The sequence below is a fragment of the Berghia stephanieae genome, chromosome 9, assembly GCF_034508935.2.
Source record: "Berghia stephanieae isolate SIO BIC M18660-M18661 chromosome 9, UCSD_Bste_1.3, whole genome shotgun sequence".
In the NCBI taxonomy this organism is placed as follows: Eukaryota; Metazoa; Mollusca; class Gastropoda; order Nudibranchia; family Aeolidiidae; genus Berghia; species Berghia stephanieae.
Window position 1 is genome coordinate 44501340 of NC_088368.1, and position 25000 is coordinate 44526339.

A 25000-nucleotide genomic window follows, 5' to 3' on the forward strand; every position below is an offset into this window, starting at 1 on the left:
TGTTGGATATAAATATGGTTGAATAGTGCTCGAGGAGAGATTTTTTTTTATAATATATTACAACATTGTAGGTAATATTAAAATTTATATATTTATTATATATATATATATATATATATATATATATTATTTTATATATATATATATATATTATATATTATATATAATATATAATTATAATACACTGCGATGAAAGTTGTTTATATAACTTTGATAAATGTTATCAATGCTGAAAGCTACACAAGTTTTCAAACGTTTTACCCCTCTCTTACCACCTACAGCAAATCGTCACATTGTTACGACACAATACGTTTTTTCTTATTCAGTTCATTTTGTACATTCAATGATCTTGTTTCATTATAAGAACATAAAGTTGTTTGTCAGAGAGATTATTATGAGTTTAGAAATCAATTTTCTGCTGGGTAAGCCTGCATTTTGGTATTACTGAAATGATCAGTAGGAGAGAGTGAATTGAAAGTCTTGTATTTCTTTTATATATAATAATAAATAAATTCTCTTTATTTATCCCTAAGGGAATTTTTCTTTAGGTCTATTCCAAGGGACGACTGGAATAACCCAGGCATCAGCCGCAGTGCAGCGCCGCAAAGTGAGCTAAGGCTAGGTGACTTGCTCAAGGTACACAACGCAGCGGGTAGTCGAACTCGGTACCTTTCAGGTACGAAGCAAAGAGCGTACGCTGAGCCACGCTGTCCTTTTACTTACATCTTTGACTTTTCCATTCAGCTGTGTGGACATTCCAACGTGCCGGGCCAAATGGTATGACTCATCGTCGGACAAGACGAAGTGCCTGAATTTAAACAGTGGTCAGATTCAGCAGGACACGATAAACCTGCTTCTACTGTTGTACCAGCGATCTGTGTAACAAGGGAGTGGTGCCGATGAGAACACACTGTTTAACAGTGATGATATTGTCTGATGTGGATGATTGATGGGTTGGTTGATTGGTGGTGATGTGGTGATGGTGGTGTGGTGGTGGTGTGGTGGTGGTGATGTGGTGGTGGTGGTGTGATGGTGGTGGTGTGGTGGTGGTGGTGGTTTGGTGGTGGTGGTGTGGTGGTGGTGGTGGTGTGTGGTGGTGGTGGTTGTGTGGTGGTGGTGGTGGTGTGGTGGTGGTGGTGGTGTTGTGGTGGGGGTAGTGTGGTGATGATGGTGGTGGTGGTGATGGTGGTGATGGTGGTGGTGGTGGTGATAATGGTGGTGGTGGTGTGGTGGTGGTGATGGTGGTGGTGGTGGTGTGGTGGTGGTGATGGTGGTGGTGTGGTGGTGGTGGTGTGGTGGTGATGGCGGTGATGGTGGTGGTGGTGTGGTGATGGCGGTGATGATGGTGTGGTGGTGGTGGTGTGGTGGTGGTGGTGATGGTGGTGTGATGGTGGTGGTGTGGTGTGATGGTGGTGGTGGTGTGATGGTGGTGGTGGTGATGTTGGTGGTGGTGGTGTGGTGTTGTGGTGATGGTGGTGGTGATGGTGGTGGTGTGGTGGTGATGGTGGTGGTGGTGATGGTGGTGGTGTGGTAGTGATGATGGTGATGGTGTTGGTGGTGTGGTGATGGTGGTTTGGTGGTAGTGGTGGTGTGGTAGTGATGATGGTGATGGTGGTGGTGGTGGTAGTTATAGTGATGGAGGTGGTTGTGGTGGGGTGGTGATGATGATGATGATGATGATGATAGTGATAGTGATTTTGTTGTTGTTGTTGTGGGTGGTGGTGGTGATGGTGAGGGTGATGATGAGGGTGGGGATGTGGTGATGGTGATGTTGGTGGTTGTGGCGGTTGGGGTGGTGGTGTTTGTGATGATGATGATGATGATGATGATGATGATGATGATGATGATGGTGCTGGTGATGATGATGACGATGGTAATGGTGGTCGTGGTGATAGTGTTGTTGTTGGTGGTAGTGGTCGTGAGGGTGATGATGAGGGTGGGGATGTAGGTGGTGGTGACGGTTGGGGTGGTGGTGATGGTGTGGTGATGATAACAGTGGAGATGGTATATATATCATGAACATTTAAACTATCATAACAATAATATCGATGATAGCCCTGACCAACATTAAAGTAAATTACAAAGAGGAATCTCCCATAGTGGGCAGGGAGGTACATACTGCGTCTTCTAACCCCCCATACCCGTTTTCCAATTGTTTCCTGTCATTGTCTTGGAATGAGATTACTTAGTTTTGTCCTGATCCTTGCCGGAGTTCCTTGGCTGGGAGGGAAACAGTCGAATGTATAGTTATATTTTGCGAGATGATATTTTTTTCATTGTAAATCATCTCTCTGTTTTGCATTGTATTATGTTTAGTTTACATATTATATTATATGATTGGTAAACATTTGAGTGTATTCCTCTTAGTTGGGACCTGTGCTTGTGTCTGGATGAGACTTTTAGGTGATCTCAAACTAAGTACTTTGACGGTGTGCTCTTGGAATCTACATCTGTTCCCTATTTGAACCAGTTCCCCTTTGTCTTACCTTTTCTTTTGTGCTTTAATTGTAATTCTAGAACTTTTTACTATCCCATTTTCTTCCTTTTTATTGGCGCTGATATAACCTTAATGTGTTGCAAGCGCCGTAAAACCCTTAAAAACAAACAAAACAAACAAAGAGGAATGTCGACAGTTACGTTTATCTTATATTTATTTAAATATTTATTTAGAGATTGTCAATATGACCAGGGATGTAAAGGAAAGGACTCTAAACAAAGTGGGCGTGTTCGTCTATCCGTTTGTTAAAATACGATGACTTCCGCCATGCGCAGAGCCATTTCCATTGTAATTGATCACTGGGTCTTAATTCTCAAGTGTTTGCCGTAGATACCCCTTATTTCTCTATAAAATTCTCTCGGAATTCTTTGCGATTTTTGCAATCATAAGAGTTACTATGGTATAAATATTTATCTCAATGATAATGGATAACTTTAGGCTAAAAAATTCGCAGTAATTTTCCCTTATAAGCGCTAAATTAGTTTAAAACTAGATTCAAAATTCCTGTGGAACAAAGGACACGCCCCCTTTTACTGCAGACTTTTAATTTTAAGCAAGCCCATTTTATAAATTTCATTTCAAACTTATGTGTACGAGTTTATGTATGATTTTTCCAAATAATAATTATGACAAAAAAATTTTTTTTTTTTTTTTTGTTTCGAAATAACAAAGTATTTATTTTATGGCAAATAAAAACAAGCTATTTACAGTCAACAGTTCCGAAGTGACTTCCGCCTTGTTTTTGTTTTTCTCCCTCATGAATCTCCTACCTTGTCGTTGATGGGATAGCTTTTAAAACTTGAGCTTTTATATAGCGCAATATCCACTAAATGTGCTCAAAGCGCTTTACAAGGGGTCGCTGATAAAAAAGGAACACATAACATGTAGAACGAAACATGGCGCCTGTTAGGCGATATTGCTAATTTTTTTCTGACACCAACAACGCTCTGTTCGGCCATATACTCATTTTACACCTGAGAACGATGAGAGAATGTAAGTAAAGAGCCTTTTCCAAGGACTCAACTATGCGCCGAGCGAGGCTCAAACCCAGGATCTTCCGAAAACCTGTTGCTTCAAATCACTTTGTGGAAATGAATTTTGATGTCTTCTAGTCTAGGAGTGCAAAATGATATTGTAATGTTCTTTTCAATGAATTTTTGCCACCTTTCTTGTTCTTACTGCTGTTTCAAAATTTTTTAAAGTTTTTGATCAGGGTGTCAATTGACGTTTCTGTTTTTTTAATAACCTCTCCAAACGCTTTTTGTACTTTTCGGGCTTCTTTTTCGAATGAGAAAGAGAAGAGGACAGCCTTTTCATTTCTTCTTCGACCTCGCGGAACGAGAGACGCATGCGTACAACCAACATGACGTTCTTTCTCTAATAACTTTTCCACCGGTGACGTCACAGACTATCGGTGGCGTCCAATCAAGGGACGCTACTCTTCCGCTAATCTCATTCCCTATAGCAGACGAGCGTTGTATTCATAAGTTAAACGTCTGTTTCATGCTACAGAAACCGGGATAAGCGCCGGTTCCATGGGCCATTATGCTCCAAAGGACTTAGTTACAATAAAAACGTGTGTTTCATTTTATGAAAGCTCATATTCCTCATTCCTGTTATGTTTTCCTCATTCCTGTTATGTTTTCCTCATTCCTGTTACGTCCTTCATTCCTGTTACAAAACAAGGTGTAACAGGAATGAGTGTAACAGGGATGAGTTTATCTCGCTTCGATTCATACTATCCCTAAAATATGCTTTACTCCAACATTAAAGTATGACTATTATTTAGAGCCTAAAATAATTGAGCTTTATATAGCGCAATATCCACTAAATGTGCTCAAAGCGCTTTACAAGGGGTCCCTGGTCAACAGCAACATTTAACATGTAGGACGGGACATGCCGCCTGTTAGGCGATATTACAATTTTTCGGACAAAGACAACGCTATTAAACGGCCAGGTACTCATTTTACACCTGAGTACGGTGAGAGAAAGTGAGTAAAGAGCCTTTTCCAAGGACTCAACTATGCGTCGAGCGCGAGGCTCGAACCCAGGACCTTCCGATCCGAAAGCGAGTGTCATACCACTAGACCACATAGCCGCACAATGCTATAAGCTATATACTGATACTTTTTTTTGGTTTGTTTTAAAGGGTTTTACGGCGCTTGCAACACATTAAGGTCATATCAGCGCCAGTAAAAAGGAAGAAAATGGGATAGTAAAAAGTTATAGAATTACAATGAAAGCAGCCAAGAGAAAGTAAGACAAAGGGCAACTGAGAACAAATAGGGATTAGATGTAGATTCCAAGAGCATACCACCAATGTACTTAGTTTGAGATCACCTATAAGTCTCATCCGGACACATGCACAAAATCCAACAAAGAGGAATACACTCAAATGCTTGCATTATACATTCAAAATAACAAATATAATAATGCATAACAGAGAGATGATTTACAAGGAAATAAATATCATCTCCCAAAACAATAATTATGCATTTGACTGTTTCCCTCCCAGCTAGGAATCCGGCCGGTGCCTGGACAAAACCAAGTAATCTCATTCCGAGACAAAGACAGAAAGCATGTTGGAAAACAGATATAAGGGGATAAAAGACACAGTATGTACCTCCCTGCCCGCTATGGGAGGTCAGGATCCCCAAGATCCTACTAAGAGGAATACACTCAAATGCTTACATTATACAGTCAAAATAGCAATCATGATAATTCATAATAGAGGAAAAAAAATATCATCTCCCCCCCAAAAAAACAACTATAAATTTTAACCGTTTCCCTCCCAGCCAAGGGCTCTGGCCAGGGCCAGGACAAAACCAAGTAATCTCATTTCAAGACAAAGACAGAAGGCAAATAGATATAGGGGGATAGAAGATACAGTAAGTGTCTACCTGCCCACCATGGGAGGTCAGGAACCCCACCCAGAAAAATACGCTATATATAAATAATGACATATGTTTAAGTAGCACTTCAATACTTACGACATAGATCAACAATAAGCCGTATCAATATGAACACACACACACACACACACACAGACACACACAAGATGACAATGACACACATAACATATCCTGGTTTGATTTGTTAAAAATAGTTATTGACAGATGACAGCGTGTAGACAACGACAATGTGTGTGTAAATGTCTTGACATGAAAGTAAAGAAAAGCTTCTTCCTGCTCGATGACCCCGTGACCTCTCGTTGATATGCCTGGCAAGTTATTGTTCTGGATGTCTTTTTAAATTCTATCTTAAAGTTAAAGTTCGAGTCCCAGTTATATAACCAACCATTGATAGTTATGTCAGTTGTTGTATATTTTGTTGAAACCAGACCAAAGAATATTTCAGTGACTCGGAAATTTAAAAAAAAAACATTTTTTGGCTCCTGTTATCGACCAATAACTCAGTGAGAAATTAACTTATATAAAACAGCACGTGCATATATCATAAAGAAGGAAAATTGAGGTAAAAAAAAAAATGTTGAAGATAATGATTTTTTTGTTTGTTTGTTTGTTGCTTTAGGTCTCTTCCAACACAATTGAGGTTATATGAGAGACCGCTGAAACAAAAAAACAAGCAATCTAACAAAAATAGTACAAATGTCAATCAAAATCATAACCTAAAGATATCATAAGCTAAATTATAAATAACCAAGAACAAACAGGCAGAAGATTTACAGAAAAAAAAAATATCCCCTGTCAAAAATACAATCACAAACCAAAGAAGCAGGATAGGCTAGTAAAGAGAAGAAGAAACGACATCACTATCGGATCGTACACCCATGCGAACATCATAGGTATATGATTCAAGGGTGATGCTCCCATCCAACCACCCGCTTGAAGATAATGACACAGTTCGTAACATAAGATAAGATAATATATACTTTATTGATCCTAAATGAAAATTATAATATTACACATCATTCACCATTATAACAGCACAGATTTATACACTGTCATAACTAATCGATGAAAATACGAAGCTAATTTAAAACAAAATAAACATCAAATATAATAAAATATTCTTAAAACATACAGCAAAAACAAGCAAAGCTATAAAAATCGGACATGCATGTAGAATACAGTTGTAATAATGGATTTGTAATGTAGATTGGGAAGGATGGCACACATAGAGTTAGAGAATACAGGTTGATAAAAAGTAAAACTAAATCATGGCACTTGTTATTGTTTTTTTTTTTGTTTTTAAGAGTTTTACGGCGCTTGCAACACATTGATGTCATATCAGCGCCAGTAAATAGGAAGACAATAGGATAGTAAAAAGTTCAAGAATATCAATTAAAGCACCCAAGAAAAAGTAAGACAAAGGGGAATTGATTCAAATAGAAAAAGATGTAGATTCCAACAGCACACTATCAGTGTACTTAGTTTGAGATAACCTAAAAGTCTCATCCAGACACAAGCACAGGTCCCCAGTAAGAGGAATACACTCAAATGTTTTACAAATCATAAATAATATAAAGAAAACATAATACAGTGCATAACAGAGAGATGATTTACAAGGAAAAAAATATAATCTCCCAAAACTAACTATACATTTGACTGTTTCCCTCCCAGCCAGGGTATCCGGCCAGAGCCAGGACAAAACCAAGTAATCTCATTCCAAGACAAAGACAGAAAGCATATTGGAAAACAGATATAGGGGGATAGAAGACACAGTATGTACCTCCCTGCCCACTATGGGAGGTCAGGAACCCCACCCAGTATGGCGCTTGAATGTATAAATAAATATTATATAACGTAAATATAGCACCAGGTAAACACGCGTATATAAATAGATTTTAAAGCGAATATAGTATCTTGCAAATGTTATGTAATAAAAATCATCCTAAAGTTTTGTATTGTTGGTGTTAAAAATGAATTTAAATATCGTACGTCTTTTGGTTTTCATGTGTATTAAGTCTGTAACTTCTCTGGCTCGTTTAAAGTTCGTTGTACAGATGGCGGGACTCGTCTCTTTGAATTTTGCTAATCTTAACATCAGCAATATCTTTGTGAAAATCTTCGAAATGTCCCATCCATCATTTCCTAACATTCAATTAGCACGCTTTATTATTCTATTTATTTAATTTAATTATAATATTTAAAAAAATCATTTCTTTAGTTTTCTTTACATTAAGTTCTACATAGTTATTATCACACCATTCAACAAATCTTTCAATTTCACTATCTATAATAATTCAATACATCATCTCTGGTTGTTATCACGGCCTGAATGGCGGTATCGTCAACATACCCTTTTCTAACTTTATCTTTGAGTTTTTATTACCGTTCATTCCTGTGACTATTTTGATATTATTCCAAATACTTTTCATGTCATTACATTCCAGTTTCCTCTCAATATTTTTTGTATATTTATTGTTTTACCTCTCTCGGATGGCTTTATTTAATTTTAACTTTTTTCCTTTCCTCTCAGTCTTGAATATATTTTTTCTGATTTAACATCTCTTTTATCGCTCTTGTCACCCAAGGTTTGTTATTTCAGATCAGATGTAGATTCCAAGAGCACCTTACCAGTGTACTTAGTTTGAGATCATCTAAAAGTCTCATCCAAACACCAGCACAGGATCTGACTAAAAGGAATACACTCAAATGCTTACATTATACATTCAAAACAACAAATATAACAAATCATAACAGAGAGATAGATGATTTACAATGAAAAATAAATATCTCCCAAAACTATAAATATGCATTTGACTGTTTCCCTCCCAGCAAGGACACCACTCAGGGAAAGGACAAAACCATGAAATCTCCTTCTATTCTAAGACAAATAAAGTTACCCTACAGATATAAATCACTTGAAGCAGAGCTACTTAAAAAAAAAAAATTAAAACACAATTCAGATTCACAATCAATCTATCCACCAGATAAAGATGAGATATCAGAGAGACAGTTATACGAAATATGAAATAATACTGACTGACATTATCACAAAAAGGTCTTCTAATCTTAATTTTGAGCAAAACTGAGTTAACCAATTTTACAGGAATATATAAAAGCATACCTGTCTACTTGAACATTTCAAAATCAGTAGCCAACACAAAATTCATCAGTAATAAATGGTATAATTTTAGTAATGCTCCACCTATTAACAACAACAACAACAACAAGAAAAAAAATAATACTGCATATCTACAACCTTCTATACGTAAAATAAATGTTGTTGACCTCCTACATTACGAGCTGGCAATCGACTAAGCTATCATGGGCGTGAACTGAGCAGTAGACTTTATAACTTTAAGGGAACTTTTTTCTTTCTTTCTTTGATAACTGCGGGAACTTAAAAGAAAAAAAATAATAAAATACCTAATTTCCGTAACAATTACGGACGATCCGTAAAAATAGGCAGGTATGTAAAAGATTATAATGTATTTTTTAATTTCTCGTTCATTATAAGTGATATCCAAAGGCACCATTTTTTTCGGTCCACAAGATAAAACATCAAAAAATCGATGCCAAAATCAAAAAATAAAAATCTAAATATGAAAAAGATGACAATTCCGATGGCCACCATTTTCCAAATCCTCAAATCAGACGAGTCTCTAGGAGGAAGTTGTCGGGTCTTGAGAGGGGCCTCAATCCGTTGCCATTGGGTCAGGATGGCATGACGGGCCCCCTCCCATTTGCCAGGGCCCATGACACGATAGTGGTACGGGGTCACGGGACCAAACACCATTTTAAATGCCAGGTAGGGGTCCGACTTCAATATGGAACCTGTGAGAAATACAAAACAAAACAAAAACATTGGATGTTTTTTTACCTTAATCCATTTTATCCCAGCATAAAATCCCAATCAGGGTTTGTTTTTGTTTTGTTTTTAAGGGTTTTACGGCGCTTGCAACACATTTAGGTTATATCAGCGCCAGTAAAAAGGAAGAAAATGGGAAAGTAAAAAGTTTTAGAATTACAATTAAAGCAACCAAGAAAAGGGAAATTGGTTCAAATAGGAAACAGATGTAGATTCCAAGAGCACACTATCAAAGTACTTAGTTTGAGATCACCTAAAAGTCTCATCCAGACACAAGCACAGGTCCCTACTGAGAGGAATACACTCAAATGTGTACAAATCATATGTAATATGTATAACGGTGCATAACAGAGAGATGATTTACAAGGGAAAAAATATCATCTCCCAAAACTAACTATACATTTGACTGTTCCCCTCTCAGCCAGGGTATCTGGCCAGGGCCAGGATAAAACCAAGTAATCTCATTCCAAGACCAAGACAGAAAGCAAGTTGGAAAACAGATATAGGGGGATAGAATACGCAGTAAGTAGCCTACCTCCCTGCCCACTATGGGAGATCAGGAACCCCACCCAGCAATTAGGGCTTGTCAAATGGTAAAAATTCCTTGCTTTCCCCTGGACTATCACAAAACTATTAATATGAGTATGTATTGAACTTTAAGAGAGATATTCTCGAACTGTTAACATTCTGATGCGCTAACTGTTTTAGATCCAAATTATAACTCTTTCTTGTTGAGAAATGTTAAGACTTTCTTCCATAAATATCAAGAGAGGTAGGATGTGAGGAAGACGAAGATGAGTAAAGGAAGAAACTTCAAGACAACATTTCAACGTGAAAGAGGAATGGATGTCGATGTGGAACCAAGACAGCCCCAGGGGAGGCGACATCATACCCGACCCAACAGAAAGAACACCTGGCTTTCTCTGCAATAGCCGAAAATGCTGGGTCACCTCCAACCGCATTTTGACAGGACATGGCAGAACAGCAGCTAACACGCATAGATGGAATCTGAGAGAATCAGATGCATGCCGTCATTGCCAAGGAGGCCCTGAGACAATGGACCACATCGTCCTCCACTGCCCAGTGACAAGCCTATCAGGAGGCTACGAGACAGCCTATAAGGCATGAAAAGAATTTGAAGAATGGATTAAAAGATTCAAAATAGAGGTGTAGCCATTCGATACTACTAAGGAAGAACAAGAAGAAGAAGAAATCTCTCTCCCCCCCCCCCCCCCCACAAAAAAACCCCAATAAAAACGAGAGCACTTATATAGCACAATATCCACCACACATGCTCAAATACTTCACAAGGGGTCCTTTAGCAAACAGTGACACTTAACATGTAGGATGAGACATGACACCAATATATTACAATGTTTTTTTAAAACAAAGACAATGCTGTTAACAGCAGGTATCATTTTACACTCGAGTATGGTGAGAGAATGCGAGTAAAGAGTCTTTTCCAAGGACTCCACAATGCGGCACTCAGGCTGGAACCCGAGCCCAGGACCTTCTTATCTGAAGGCGAGTGTGATACCACAAGACCGCATATATATCCGCAAAGAAGATTGTTTGTTTGTGCAGCTATGTGGTCTAGTCGTATGACACTCGCTTTCGGATCGCAAGGTCCTGGGTTCAAGCCTCGCTCTCGGGCGCATAGTTGAGTCCTTGGGAAAGGCTCTTTACTTATATTCTCTCACTGTACTCAGGTGTAAAAGGAGTACCTGGTCGTTAACAGCGTTGTCTTTGTCCGAAAATTGTAATATCGCCTAACAGGCGTCATGTCCCGTCCTACATGTTAAATGTTGCTGTTGACCAGGGACCCCTTGTAAAGCGCTTTGAGCACATTTAGTGGATATTGCGCTATATAAAGCTCAATTCTTTTATTTTGTTTGTTTTTAAAAGTCTTACAACACTTGCAACACATTTAGGTCACAACAGCGCCAGTAAAAAGGAAGAAAATTAGAAAGTAAAAAACGTTCTAGATGTACAATTAAAAGGACTTAAGGAAAAAATAAGACAAAGAAGAATGGTTCAAATAGGGAACAGATGTAGATTCCACGAGCACACTATCATTGTACAGTTTGAGATCACCCAAAAGTCTCACCCAGACACCAGCACAAATTTTCACAAAGAGGGATACACTCAAATGTTTACAAATCAAATGTTAAAAATAAAAACAACAACAGTACATAACAGACAGATGATTTACAATTTTAGAAATATCATCTCCCAAAACTATAACCATACATTCGAGTGTTTTCCTCCCAGCCAAAGATTCCGGCCAGGGTCAGAACAAAAATAAGTAATAGCATTCCAAGACAATGACAGAGAAGCAATTGGAAAACAGGTATAGGAGTATAGAAGACGACAGCATGCACCTACCTGCCCACTATGGGAGGTCGGAATCCCCACCCAGCCACAAAGAAGAAGATGAAGAGAAAAGGCAGATAGACAAACAGACAGAGACAACAAGATGGATAAACTTACAATAATCTGGCATACACCCAGCCAATGTGGCGAGCTCGTCACTAAATGGAATGTAGTCAACCTGTATGGTATGTCGTCGTGACTTGGTGTATCGGTGAGCAATTTCCGATTCCTTCTTACGAATATCTGTCCACATGTCTGTATTGCTGGGTAACGTCACGGCACCCTGGGATGGATAGACAAGTGAAGAATAAACACGGAAAGGATCATTAATCATGTTCTCCCAAATTGATGAAATTTATAACTGTTAAAAATAAACATTTAGAAAGATTACATGATTTAAAAAAAAATTCTGTCCATCATACAATCCTCATACATTCTGTGTGGCTCAGCAGTACTGTCTTTGCTTCGTACCCAAAAGGAACCGAGTTCAAATACCTGCTGCGTTGTGTGACCTTGAGCAAGTCACCTCGCCCCAGCTCATTTTGCGGTGCTGCACTGTGGTTGACGCATGGGTCAATCGATTCTTCCCTTGGAAAAGACCCTAAAGCGGTCATCTGCATTTTTTGCCAAATTGGGACCTAAAATTTGCCAAAATTTGCCAAGAAATTTGCCAAAAAGACCAAAATTTGCTCCAAAATTTGCCGAGGACAACTAAGCATTTCAGTAAAAATTAACACGTGATTCAGAAAAAAATATATACAAAAGACAATTTTTTACATTTATTTGACTTGAGAAATGAAATGACTGTGAATAGCGTTGTTACAAAGATTTTAAAGGATCATTATCCGTAGAGAGTAGCTTCCCTTTGTTTGGGCCCAGGAAAAGCTGCAACATTTCTCAAGTTTCGCACTTTTTTCTCTCGTTATTTTGTTTTCGCTGCTTTTTTCCCCCAAAATTTGCCACGCGATTTGCCAATTTTCCCAAAATTTGCCAACATTTGCCAATTTTGGGAAATTTGGCAAAATTTGCATTTCGCCCTGATATTTGCAGGCGCAAATTGCCATTTGCGGCGCAAAAAATGCAGATGACAGCTAAAGACAAAATTCCCCAATGGGATGAATAAAGGGAATTTTATTTATTTATTTATTTTCTCCTTCTAACACTCAATTGTATTCAGGATTACAATAATTATGCTGTCCTTTTAGTCATAAAAGAGGGGATTTCGTTATGATTTGCTTTACCCAAATCTGACCGAAGATCTTGTAAAAACCTTATCGTCTATAGCCCCCCTAAGGGGGAGTCTTTTCACCACAACACCAGCTTACCTTGATAACTCTAGTGGCCAGTCGACATTGTAATTCACTGAGTGGGATGATGGCACCCAACGGTTGAAAACAGCCAATCACAGCCAGGGTCTTGTGTTCCAAGTCTGGAGGGTACATGTATTTGTACAGCTGGACGTGATTCTCTTGGACATCAATGACCTGTGGACAGACATCAGAGAGGAATCAATGACTCAGTGACACCAATGACATGTGGACAGACATCAGAGAGACATCAATGACCTGTGGACAGACATCAGAGAGGAATCAATGACTCTGTGACATCAATGACCTGTGGACAGACATCAGAGAGGAATCAATGACTCCGTGATATCAATGACCTGTGGACAGATATCAGAGAGACATCAATGACTCTGTGACATCAATGACCTGTGGACAGACATCAGAGAGGAATCAATGACTCTGTGACATCGATGACCTGTGGACAGACATCAGAGAGACATCAATGACTCCGTGACATCAATGACCTGTGGACAGACATCAGAGAGGAATCAATGACTCTGTGACATCGATGACCTGTGGACAGACATCAGAGAGGAATCAATGACTCTGTGACACCAATGACCTGTGGACAGAAATCAGAGAGGAATCAATGACTCCGTGACATCAAAGACCTGTGGACAGACATCAGAGAGACATCAATGACTCTGTGACATCAATGACCTGTGGACAGACATCAGAGAGGAATCAATGACTCTGTAACATCAATGACCTGTGGACAGACATCAGAGAGGAATCAATGACTCTGTGACATCGATGACCTGTGGACAGACATCAGAGAGGAATCAATGACTCTGTGACACCAATGACCTGTGGACAGAAATCAGAGAGGAATCAATGACTCCGTGACATCAAAGACCTGTGGACAGACATCAGAGAGACATCAATGACTCTGTGACATCAATGACCTGTGGACAGACATCAGAGAGGAATCAATGACTCTGTAACATCAATGACCTGTGGACAGACATCAGAGAGGAATCAATGACTCCTTGACACCAATGACCTGTGGACAGACATGAGAGAGGAATCCATGACTCCGTGACATCGATGACCTGTGGACAGACATCAGAGAGGAATCAATGACTCCTTGACACCAATGACCTGTGGACAGACATCAGAGAGGAATCAATGACTCTGTGACATCAATGACCTGTGGACAGACATCAGAGAGGAATCAATGACCTGTGGAAAGACATCAGAGAGGAATCAATGACTCCTTGACATCAATGACCTATGGACAGACATCAGAGAGGAATCAATGACTCTGTGACATCAATGACCTGTGGACAGACATCAGAGAGGAATCAATGACATCAATGACCTGTGGACAGACATCAGAGAGGAATCAATGACTCCGTGACATCAATGACCTGTGGACAGACATCAGAGAGGAATCAATGACTCTGTGACATCAATGACCTGTGGACAGACATCAGAGAGGAATCAATGACCTGTGGAAAGACATCAGAGCGGAATCAATGACTCTGTGACATCAATGACCTGTGGACAGACATCAGAGAGGAATCAATGACCTGTGGAAAGACATCAGAGAGGAATCAATGACTCCTTGACATCAATGACCTATGGACAGACATCAGAGAGGAATCAATGACTCTGTGACATCAATGACCTGTGGACAGACATCAGAGAGGAATCAATGACATCAATGACCTGTGGACAGACATCAGAGAGGAATCAATGACTCCGTGACATCAATGACCTGTGGACAGACATCAGAGAGGAATCAATGACTCTGTGACATCAATGACCTGTGGACAGACATCAGAGAGGAATCAATGACCTGTGGAAAGACATCAGAGCGGAATCAATGACTCTTTGACATCAATGACCTGTGGACAGACATCAGAGAGGAATCAATGACTCCTTGACACCAATGACCTATGGACAGACATCAGAGAGACATCAATGACCTGTGGACAGACATCAGAGAGGAATCAATGACTCTGTGACATCAATGACCTGTGGACAGACATCAGAGAGGAATCAATGACCTGTGGACAGACATCAGAGAGGAATCAATGACCTGTGGACAGACATCAGAGAGGAATCAATGACTCCTTGACACCAATGACCTGTGGACAGACATCAGAGAGACATCAATGACCTGTGGACAGACATCAGAGAGGAATCAATGACTCCTTGGCATCAATGACCTGTGGACAGACATCAGAGAGACATCAATGACCTGTGGACAGACATCAGAGAGGAATCAATGACTCCTTGACATCAATGACCTGTGGACAGACATCAGAGAGGAATCAATGACTCCTTGACATCAATGACCTGTGGACAGACATCAGAGAGGAATCAATGACTCCGTGACATCAATGACCTGTAGACAGACATCAGAGAGGAATAACAATAATAATGCGTAATTTCTATCGCGCCCCTTTCCACCAAAAGTGCTTGGAAGCACATATACATATATGCACACGTGACCAGATATATTACTATTCAATAAAATCACTCACAGAAAACTGAAAGGAAGTACTCTGTCTTCAAAGAGGCTTTAAAGGAGGACAGAGAAGTACAGTGTCGGGTGTCTGCTGAAAGAGCGTTCTACACAGAGGGAGCAGAATAGGCGAAAGCATGTCATGAAAAATTCGACTTAGGAATCAAACTGTTCCATGAACAGGGAAGTAGATGAGTGGAGAGAGCGATTTGGATTGTAGATAGGAAGAAGAGATGACAAGTAGTTGGGAGTGAGCAGGGCCATGGACGCACTTAAAACAGTTTGTTTGTTTGTTTGTTTTTAAGGGTTTTACGGTGCAAGCAACACATTAAGGTCATATCAGCGCCAGTAAAAAGGAAGAATATGGGAAAGTAAAAAGTTCTAGAATTATAATTAATGCACCCAAGAAAAGGTAAGACAAAGGGGAATTGGTTCAAATAGGAAACAGATGTAGATTCCAAAAGCATACCGTCAAAGTACTTAGTTTGAGATCACCTAAAAGTGTCATCCAGACACAAGCACAGGTCCCCACTAAGAGGAACACACTCAAATGTTTACAAATCATATAGAATATATAAACAAAACATAATACAGTGCATAACAGAGAGATGATTTACAAGGAAAAAAATATCATCTCCCAAAACTATAACCATACATTCGACTGTTTCCCTCCCAGCCAAGCAGCTCCGGCAAGGATCAGGACAAAACTAAGTAATCTCATTCCAAGACAATGACAGGAAACAATTGGAAAACGGGTATGGGGGGAATAGAAGACACAGCAGGTACCTCCCTGCCCAGGATCCCAACCCAGAATCTCATTCTAAGACAAGACAGAAAGCAAGCTGGAAAACAGATACAGGGGGATAGAAGTCACAGTAAGAACCTCCCTGCCCACTATGGGAGGTAGGAACCCCACCCAGCGCTTAAAACAGTAACAGGCAAGTTTGTAAGCAATCCGCTTCGCCATGGGAAGCCAATGCACTGACTGCAAGACTGGAGTGATGTGATCTGACCTTTTTTATTTGGTAACACAACGAGCAGATTTATTTTGGAGTAGCTGCAGACTTACAATCGAGCTGTTTGGCAACCCATAGAGGAGGGAGTTACAATTGTCAAGTCTAGAGGTAATCAGTGAGGGAACGACCAGACTAAATGATGATTATTGAAGAATTAAAAAATATGAAACCAGTGAAAGTTTCAGATTCTTACTTACTTACTTACTTACTTATCCGAACCAGCGCCCACCTAAGCTCTAGCCCTTCGGTCTTGTGCCATGACGTAGATGTTAGACGTCTTTTGTAGTTGTTCCAGGTGACTATAAAGTGTGTTACTCATGCTTGGATTTGGTGGGAGGAATGTGCATCTCAGATCTTCAAGAGGTTGACATTCAAGCAAGTGGTGTGTTACTGTTTCATTGGGGTGTTGACATAGGGGGCAGGAAGGGGATGTGTCTTTTGTAATTTTGCTTAAATGGTTGTTGAGCGGTATGTGTTGTGTTCTTAATTGAAAGATGATGCTTTGCTTTGCTGATTCAAAAGCATCTTCAATTGAGATTAAAAGAAACCGCTTGATAATGATAAAAAGATTAATTGACATTGCATTCATTATAATGTTTATCATCAGCTTTATCGCCAAGCTGTATACGATTTATAAGATTTAAAATAGGTGAACAGGGTACATTTCATATATGGTATGACACATGCAACATTCTTTGTACATGTGACATATTTGTCTGACATCTTTCAAGGGCAAAAAAGCCAACTCAAAAATTGTCTACTCGCGTAGAAATCAAATAGGAAACACTTCTAATTCTTACCCAGAAACATGGGTGCAGCAGGAAGAAGTGCTGAAACCTGAAACTAAAATCTCGACACTTTGCCAAACCTGAAAATGTTCCTACTAAAAATGCGGCCTAAACTTTACTCATATTTCATCACCGTTTTTATACCATTATTAAACGATTACACAGCAAACATATTGACACAATGAGGAAATTAATTTGATTTTAAAACCAACTTATAAAACATTGTGAAATACTCACAGTGCAGTTGTCTCTCTCTAGGGGAGCCAAAGAACAGAGAGAGACAGAGAGTAGCAGAGGTACTCCCTCGACATTTTTTGAAACATTTAGTGATGGACACCAGAACACTGAAACCAGAGGTATTTGTGACCCTTCGCCTCAAAACGGTGTTAAGTCGGGATGATTAAGATGTTGAAAATTGAATTTAAAGCCATAAATATCAGACTTGTGTTGAGTTTGTATGTTTTATTGATGAGAATGGATACCATATTTTAAGGCGCTGATGCCAACAATTTATATTTTTTGACCAGTTTTAACATTAAATTACCTTTTAAGCATCATGGTTCGTTCGACATAATACCGATTTCGAGACGAAGGCTGGATGTCACTCATTTGACATTGAAAAAAATGCGAAACTCGGAATTCCGTTCATGAACTGGAAACTGGCACCCATGCCACAAAATTCCACAGCTCGTATATTTTGCACCCTAATGATAATAGTTAATAAAGAATAGATTCTAGCTGCAACTCTAACTCTTTATCGATGAGGAAAGCCAATGGAATATACAGTAGCCTTGACAACAATCAATATTTTCCTCCTTTGTCATAACAAATTCACTCCAGTCTCGTGAATCTTTTGATGTCTGTCTTCACTGATGGATGATGATATGTTGAAGTACCCGAATACATTGATGGACAGGGGTGATGAATGATGATGGTGATGATGATGTATATATTAAGAATACCAAATATCTATAATAATGATGATGATGATATTGTAAACACAGTGTTCATTTATATATAATGAAATATTGATTAGAAGATGATACATAATAAATAATAAGTAATATAATAAATAATAATAATAATAATACAATAATAATATATAATAATAATAATACATAAATAATTATAATAATAATAATAATAATATAAATAACAATTAATACAATAGTTACATATCTCGTGACATTAAAGACTTTCCAATGCAAAAACAATCCCTATAATATCACAGACATGACCAGATACCAATCCTATAATATCATAGACATGACCAGATACCAATCCCTATAATATCATAGACATGACCAGATACCAATCCCTATAATATCACAGACATGACCAGATACCAATCCCTATAATATCACAGACATGACCAGATACCAATCCCTATAAACACAGACATGACCAGATACCATTCCCTATATCATAGACATGACCAGATACCAATCCCTATATATCAAGACACGACCAGATACCACTCCCTATAATATCACAGACATGACCAGATACCAATCCCTATAATATCACAGACATGACCAGATACCACCAATCCCTAAATATCTATACATGGACCAGATACCAATCCCTATAATATCATAGACATGACCAGATACCAATCCCTATAATATCACAGACATGACCAGATACCAATCCCTAAATATCACAGACATGACCAGATACCAATCCCTATATACACAGACATACCAATATACAATCCCTATTAATATCACAGACATGACCAGATACCAATCCCTATAATATCACACGACAGTCACCAATATCCAACATCACCGATAAATATCACAGACATGACCAGATACCAATCCCTATATCACAGACATGGAACAGATACCAATCCCTATAATATCACAGACATGACCAGATACCAATCCCTATAATATCACAGACATGACCAGATACCAATCCCTATATCACAGACACGACCAGATACCAATCCCTATAATATCATAGACATGACCAGATACCAATCCCTATAATATCACAGACATGACCAGATACCAATCCCTATAATATCATAGACATGACCAGATACCAATCCCTATAATATACACAGACATGAACATGATACCAATCCCTATATCATAGACATGACCAGATACCAATCCCTATAATATCACAGACATGACCAGATACCAATCCCTATATAATACACAGACATTACACAGATACCAATCCCTATAATATCACAGACATGACCAGATACCAATCCCTATAATATCATAGACAGACCAGATACCAATCCCTATAATATCATAGACATGACCAGATACCAATCCCATAATATCACACATCAGACATGAAAACAGATACCAATCCCTTAATATCACAGACATGACCAGATACCAATCCCTATATCACAGACATGTTGCTATATCCTCCCCTATAATAAACCTGACATCCCAAAACCAATCCCTATAATATCAGACATAAACCAGATACCAATCCTAATATATCACAGACACGACCAGATTACCAATCCCTAGTAATCACAGACACGACCAGATACAATCCCTATGATTCACAGACAGGGACCAAGTAACAATTCCCATCAATCACCGCAATAGGACAGACAGATACCAATCCCTATAATATCACAGACATGACCAGATACCAATCCCTATAATATCACAGACATGACCAGATACCAATCCCTATATCACAGACAGACCAGATACCAATCCCTATAATATCACTAGATATGACCAGATACGAATCCCTATAATATCACAGACATGACCAGATACCAATCCCTATAAATTATCCATCAACTTATGACAGACATACATACAATCCCTATAATATCATAGACATGACCAGATACCAATCCCTATAATATCATAGACATGACCAGATACCAATCCCTATAATATCATAGACATGACCAGATACCAATCCCTATAATATCATAGACATGACCAGATACCAATCCCTATAATATCATAGACATGACCAGATACCAAATCCTCATAATTATAAATCACAGACATGACCAGATACCAATCCCTATAATATCATAGACATGGCCAGATAACAATCCCTATAATATCATAGACATGACCAGATACCAATCCCTATAATATCACAGACATGACCAGATACCAATCCCTATAATATCATAGACACGACCAGATACCAATCCCTATAATATCATAGACATGACCAGATACCAATCCCAATAATATCACAGACATGACCAGATACCAATCCCTATAATATCACAGACATGACAAGATACCAATCCCTGTAATATCACAGACATGACCAGATACCAATCCCTATAATATCAGAGACATTTTTTTTTGTTTGTTTGTTGCTTTAGGTCTCTTCCAACACAATTGAGGTTATATGAGAGACCGCTGAAACAAAAAAACAAGCAATCTAACAAAAATAGTACAAATGTAAATCAAAATCATAACCTAAAGATATCGTAAGCTAAATTATAAATAACCAAGAACAAACAGGCAGAAGATTTACAGAAAAATAAAATATCCCCTGTCAAAAATACAATCACAAACCAAAGAAGCAGGATAGGCTAGTAAAGAGAAGAAGAAACGACATCACTATCGGATCGTACACCCATGCGAACATCATAGGTATATGATTCAAGGGTGATGCTCCCATCCAACCACCCGCAATATCAGAGACATGACCAGATACCAATCCCTATAATATCACAGACATGACCAGATACCAATCCCTATAATATCATAGACATGACCAGATACCAATCCCTATAATATCACAGACACGACCAGATACCAATCCCTATAATATCATAGACATGACCAGATACCAATCCCTATAATATCACAGACATGACCAGATACCAATCCCTATAATATCATAGACATGACCAGATACCAATCCCTATAATATCATAGACATGACCAGATACCAATCCCTATAATATCACAGACATGACCAGATACCAATCCCTATAATATCACAGACATGACCAGATACCAATCCCTATAATATCATAGACATGACCAGATACCAATCCCTATAATATCATAGACATGACCAGATACCAATCCCTATAATATCATAGACATGACCAGATACCAATCCCTATAATATCATAGACATGACCAGATACCAATCCCTATAATATCACAGACATGACCAGATACCAATCCCTATAATATCATAGACATGGCCAGATAACAATCCCTATAATATCATAGACATGACCAGATACCAATCCCTATAATATCACAGACATGACCAGATACCAATCCCTATAATATCATAGACACGACCAATACCAATCCCTATAATATCATAGACATGACCAGATACCAATCCCAATAATACACAGACATGACCAGTACCAATCCCTATAATATCACAGACATGACAAGATACCAATCCTGTAATATCACAGACATGACCAGATACCAATCCCTATAATATCAGAGACATTTTTTTTGTTTGTTTGTTGCTTAGGTCTCTTCCAACACAATTGAGGTTATATGAGAACCGCTGAAACAAAAAAACAAGCAATCTAACAAAAATAGTACAAATGTAAATCAAAATCATAACCTAAAGATATCGTAAGCTAAATTATAAATAACCAAGAACAAACAGGCAGAAGATTTACAGAAAAATAAAATATCCCCTGTCAAAAATACAATCACAAACCAAAGAAGCAGGATAGGCTAGTAAAGAGAAGAAGAAACGACATCACTATCGGATCGTACACCCATGCGAACATCATAGGTATATGATTCAAGGTGATGCTCCCATCCAACCACCCGCAATATCAGAGACATGACCAGATACCAATCCCTATAATATCACAGACATGACCAGATACCAATCCCTATAATATCATAGACATGACCAGATACCATCCCTATAATATCACAGACACGACCAGATACCAATCCCTATAATATCATAGACATGACCAGATACCAATCCCTATAATATCACAGACATGACCAGATACCAATCCCTATAATATCATAGACATGACCAGATACCAATCCTATAATATCATAGACATGACCAGATACCAATCCCTATAATATCACAGACATGACCAGATACCAATCCTATAATATCACAGACATGACCAGATACCAATCCCTATAATCATAGACATGACAGATACCAATCCCTATAATATCATAGACATGACCAGATACCAATCCCTATAATATCATAGACATGACCAGATACCAATCCCTATAATATCATAGACATGACAGATACCATCCCTATATCATAGACATGACCAGATACCAATCCTATAATATCACAGACATGACCAGATACCAATCCCTATAATATCATAGACATGACCAGATACCAATCCTATAATATCACAGACATGACCAGATACCATCCCTATAATATCATAGACATGACCAGATACCAATCCCTATAATATCATAGACATGACCAGATACCAATCCTATAATATCATAGACATGACCAGATACCAATCCTATAATATCATAGACACGACCAGATACCAATCCCTATATCATAGACATGACCAGATACCAATATCTATATATACACAGACACGACCAATACCAATTCCTATAATATCATAGACATGACAGATACCAATCCCTATAATATCATAGACATGACCAGATACCAAGATCCTATAATATCATAGACATGACAATACCAATCCTATAATATCATAGACATGACCAGATACCAATCCTATAATCATAACATGACCAGATACCAATCCTATAATATCACAGACATGACCAGATACCATCCCATAATATCATAGACATGACCAGATACCAATCCCTATAATATCATAGACATGACAGATACCAATCCCTATAATATCATAGACATGACAATACCAATCCCTATAATTTCATAGACACGACCAGATACCAATCCCTATAATATCATAGACATGACCAGATACCAATCCCTATAATATCATAGACACGACCAGATACCAATCCCTATAATATCATAGACACGACCAGATACCAATCCTATAATATCATAGACTGACCAGATACCAATCCCTATAATATCAAGACATGACCAGATACCAATCCCTATAATATCATAGACACGACCAGATACCAATCCCTATAATATCATAGACATGACCAGATACCAATCCCTATAATATCATAGACAGACCAGATACCATCCCTATAATATCATAGACACGACCAGATACCAATCCCTATAATATCATAGACATGACCAGATACCAATCCCTATAATATCATAGACATGACCAGATACCAATCCCTATAAATCATAGACATGACCAGATACCAATCCCTATAATATCACAGACATGACCAGATACCAATCCCTATAATATCACAGAATGACAGACCAATAACCAATCCCTATAAATAAAAAAACACAAATAGACATGACAATAACCAATCCTATAATAATAAGACACGACTACAAAAATCCCTAAAATAATCAAACAAGAACAATATAAAACCAAGATCCCCTAAAATCATAGACATGACCAGTACCATCCCAATATCAAGACATGACCAGATACCAATCCCTATAATCATAAGACATGACCAGATACAATCCCTATAATATCACAGACATGACCAATACCAATCCCTATAATATCATAGACAGACCAGTACCAATCCCTATAATATCAAGACATGACCAATACCAATCCCTATAATATCAAACATGACAGATACCAATCCTATAATATCATAGACATGACCAGATACCAATCCCTATAATATCAAGACATGACCAGATACCAATCCCTATAAATCAAGACATGACCAGATACCAATCCCTATAATATCATAGACATGACCAGATACCAATCCCTATAATATCACAGACATGACCAGATACCAATCCCTATAATATCATAGACATGACCAGATACCAATCCCTATAATATCACAGACATGACCAGATACCAATCCTATAATATCAAGACATGACCAGATACCAATCCCTATAATATCACAGACATGACCAGATACCAATCCCTATAATATCAAGACATGACCAGATACCAATCCCTATATATCAAGACATGACCAGATACCAATCCCTATAATATCACAGACATGACCAGATACCAATCCCTATAATATCATAGACATGACCAGATACCAATCCCTATAATATCAAGACATGACCAGATACCAATCCCTATAATATCATAGACATGACCAGATACCAATCCCTATAATATCACAGACATGACCAGATACCAATCCCTATAATACACAGACATGACCAGATACCAATCCCTATAATATCATAGACATGACCAGATACCAATCCCTATAATATCATAGACATGACCAGATACCAATCCCTATATATCAAGACATGACAGATACCAATCCATATCACAGACAGACCAGATACCAATCCCTATATAATAGACATGACCAGATACCAATCCTATAATATCAAGACAGACCAGATACAATCCTATAATATCATAGACAGACCAATACCAATCCCTATAATATCATAGACATGACCAGATACCAATCCCTATAATATCATAGACATGACCAGATACCAATCCCTATAATATCACAGACATGACACCAGATACCAATCCCTATAATATCAAGACATGACCAGATACCAATCCCTATAATATCATAGACAGACAGATACCAATCCCTATATACAGACAGACCAGATACCAATCCCTATAATATCACAGACATGACCAGATACCAATCCCTATA

General features: G+C 38.3%; 2 protein-coding genes across 2 annotated transcripts in view; both read right to left on the minus strand.

Annotated features, from left to right (window-relative positions):
- LOC144980300 (flavin-containing monooxygenase 5-like) overlaps positions 1-25000 on the minus strand; it is a 92323-nt gene that overhangs the window by 49895 nt on the left and 17428 nt on the right. The gene's annotated exons all lie outside the window — the stretch shown is intronic.
- Positions 6375-15730, minus strand: LOC144980200 (flavin-containing monooxygenase 5-like). Its single transcript, XM_078927774.1, has 6 exons — positions 15636-15730; positions 14607-14623; positions 13997-14094; positions 12973-13131; positions 11765-11930; positions 6375-9240 (listed from the first exon to the last, which is right to left on the minus strand). Exons 1-6 carry the CDS (start codon positions 15728-15730, stop codon positions 8888-8890), a joined length of 888 nt encoding a protein of 295 aa, XP_078783900.1. The 3' UTR covers positions 6375-8887.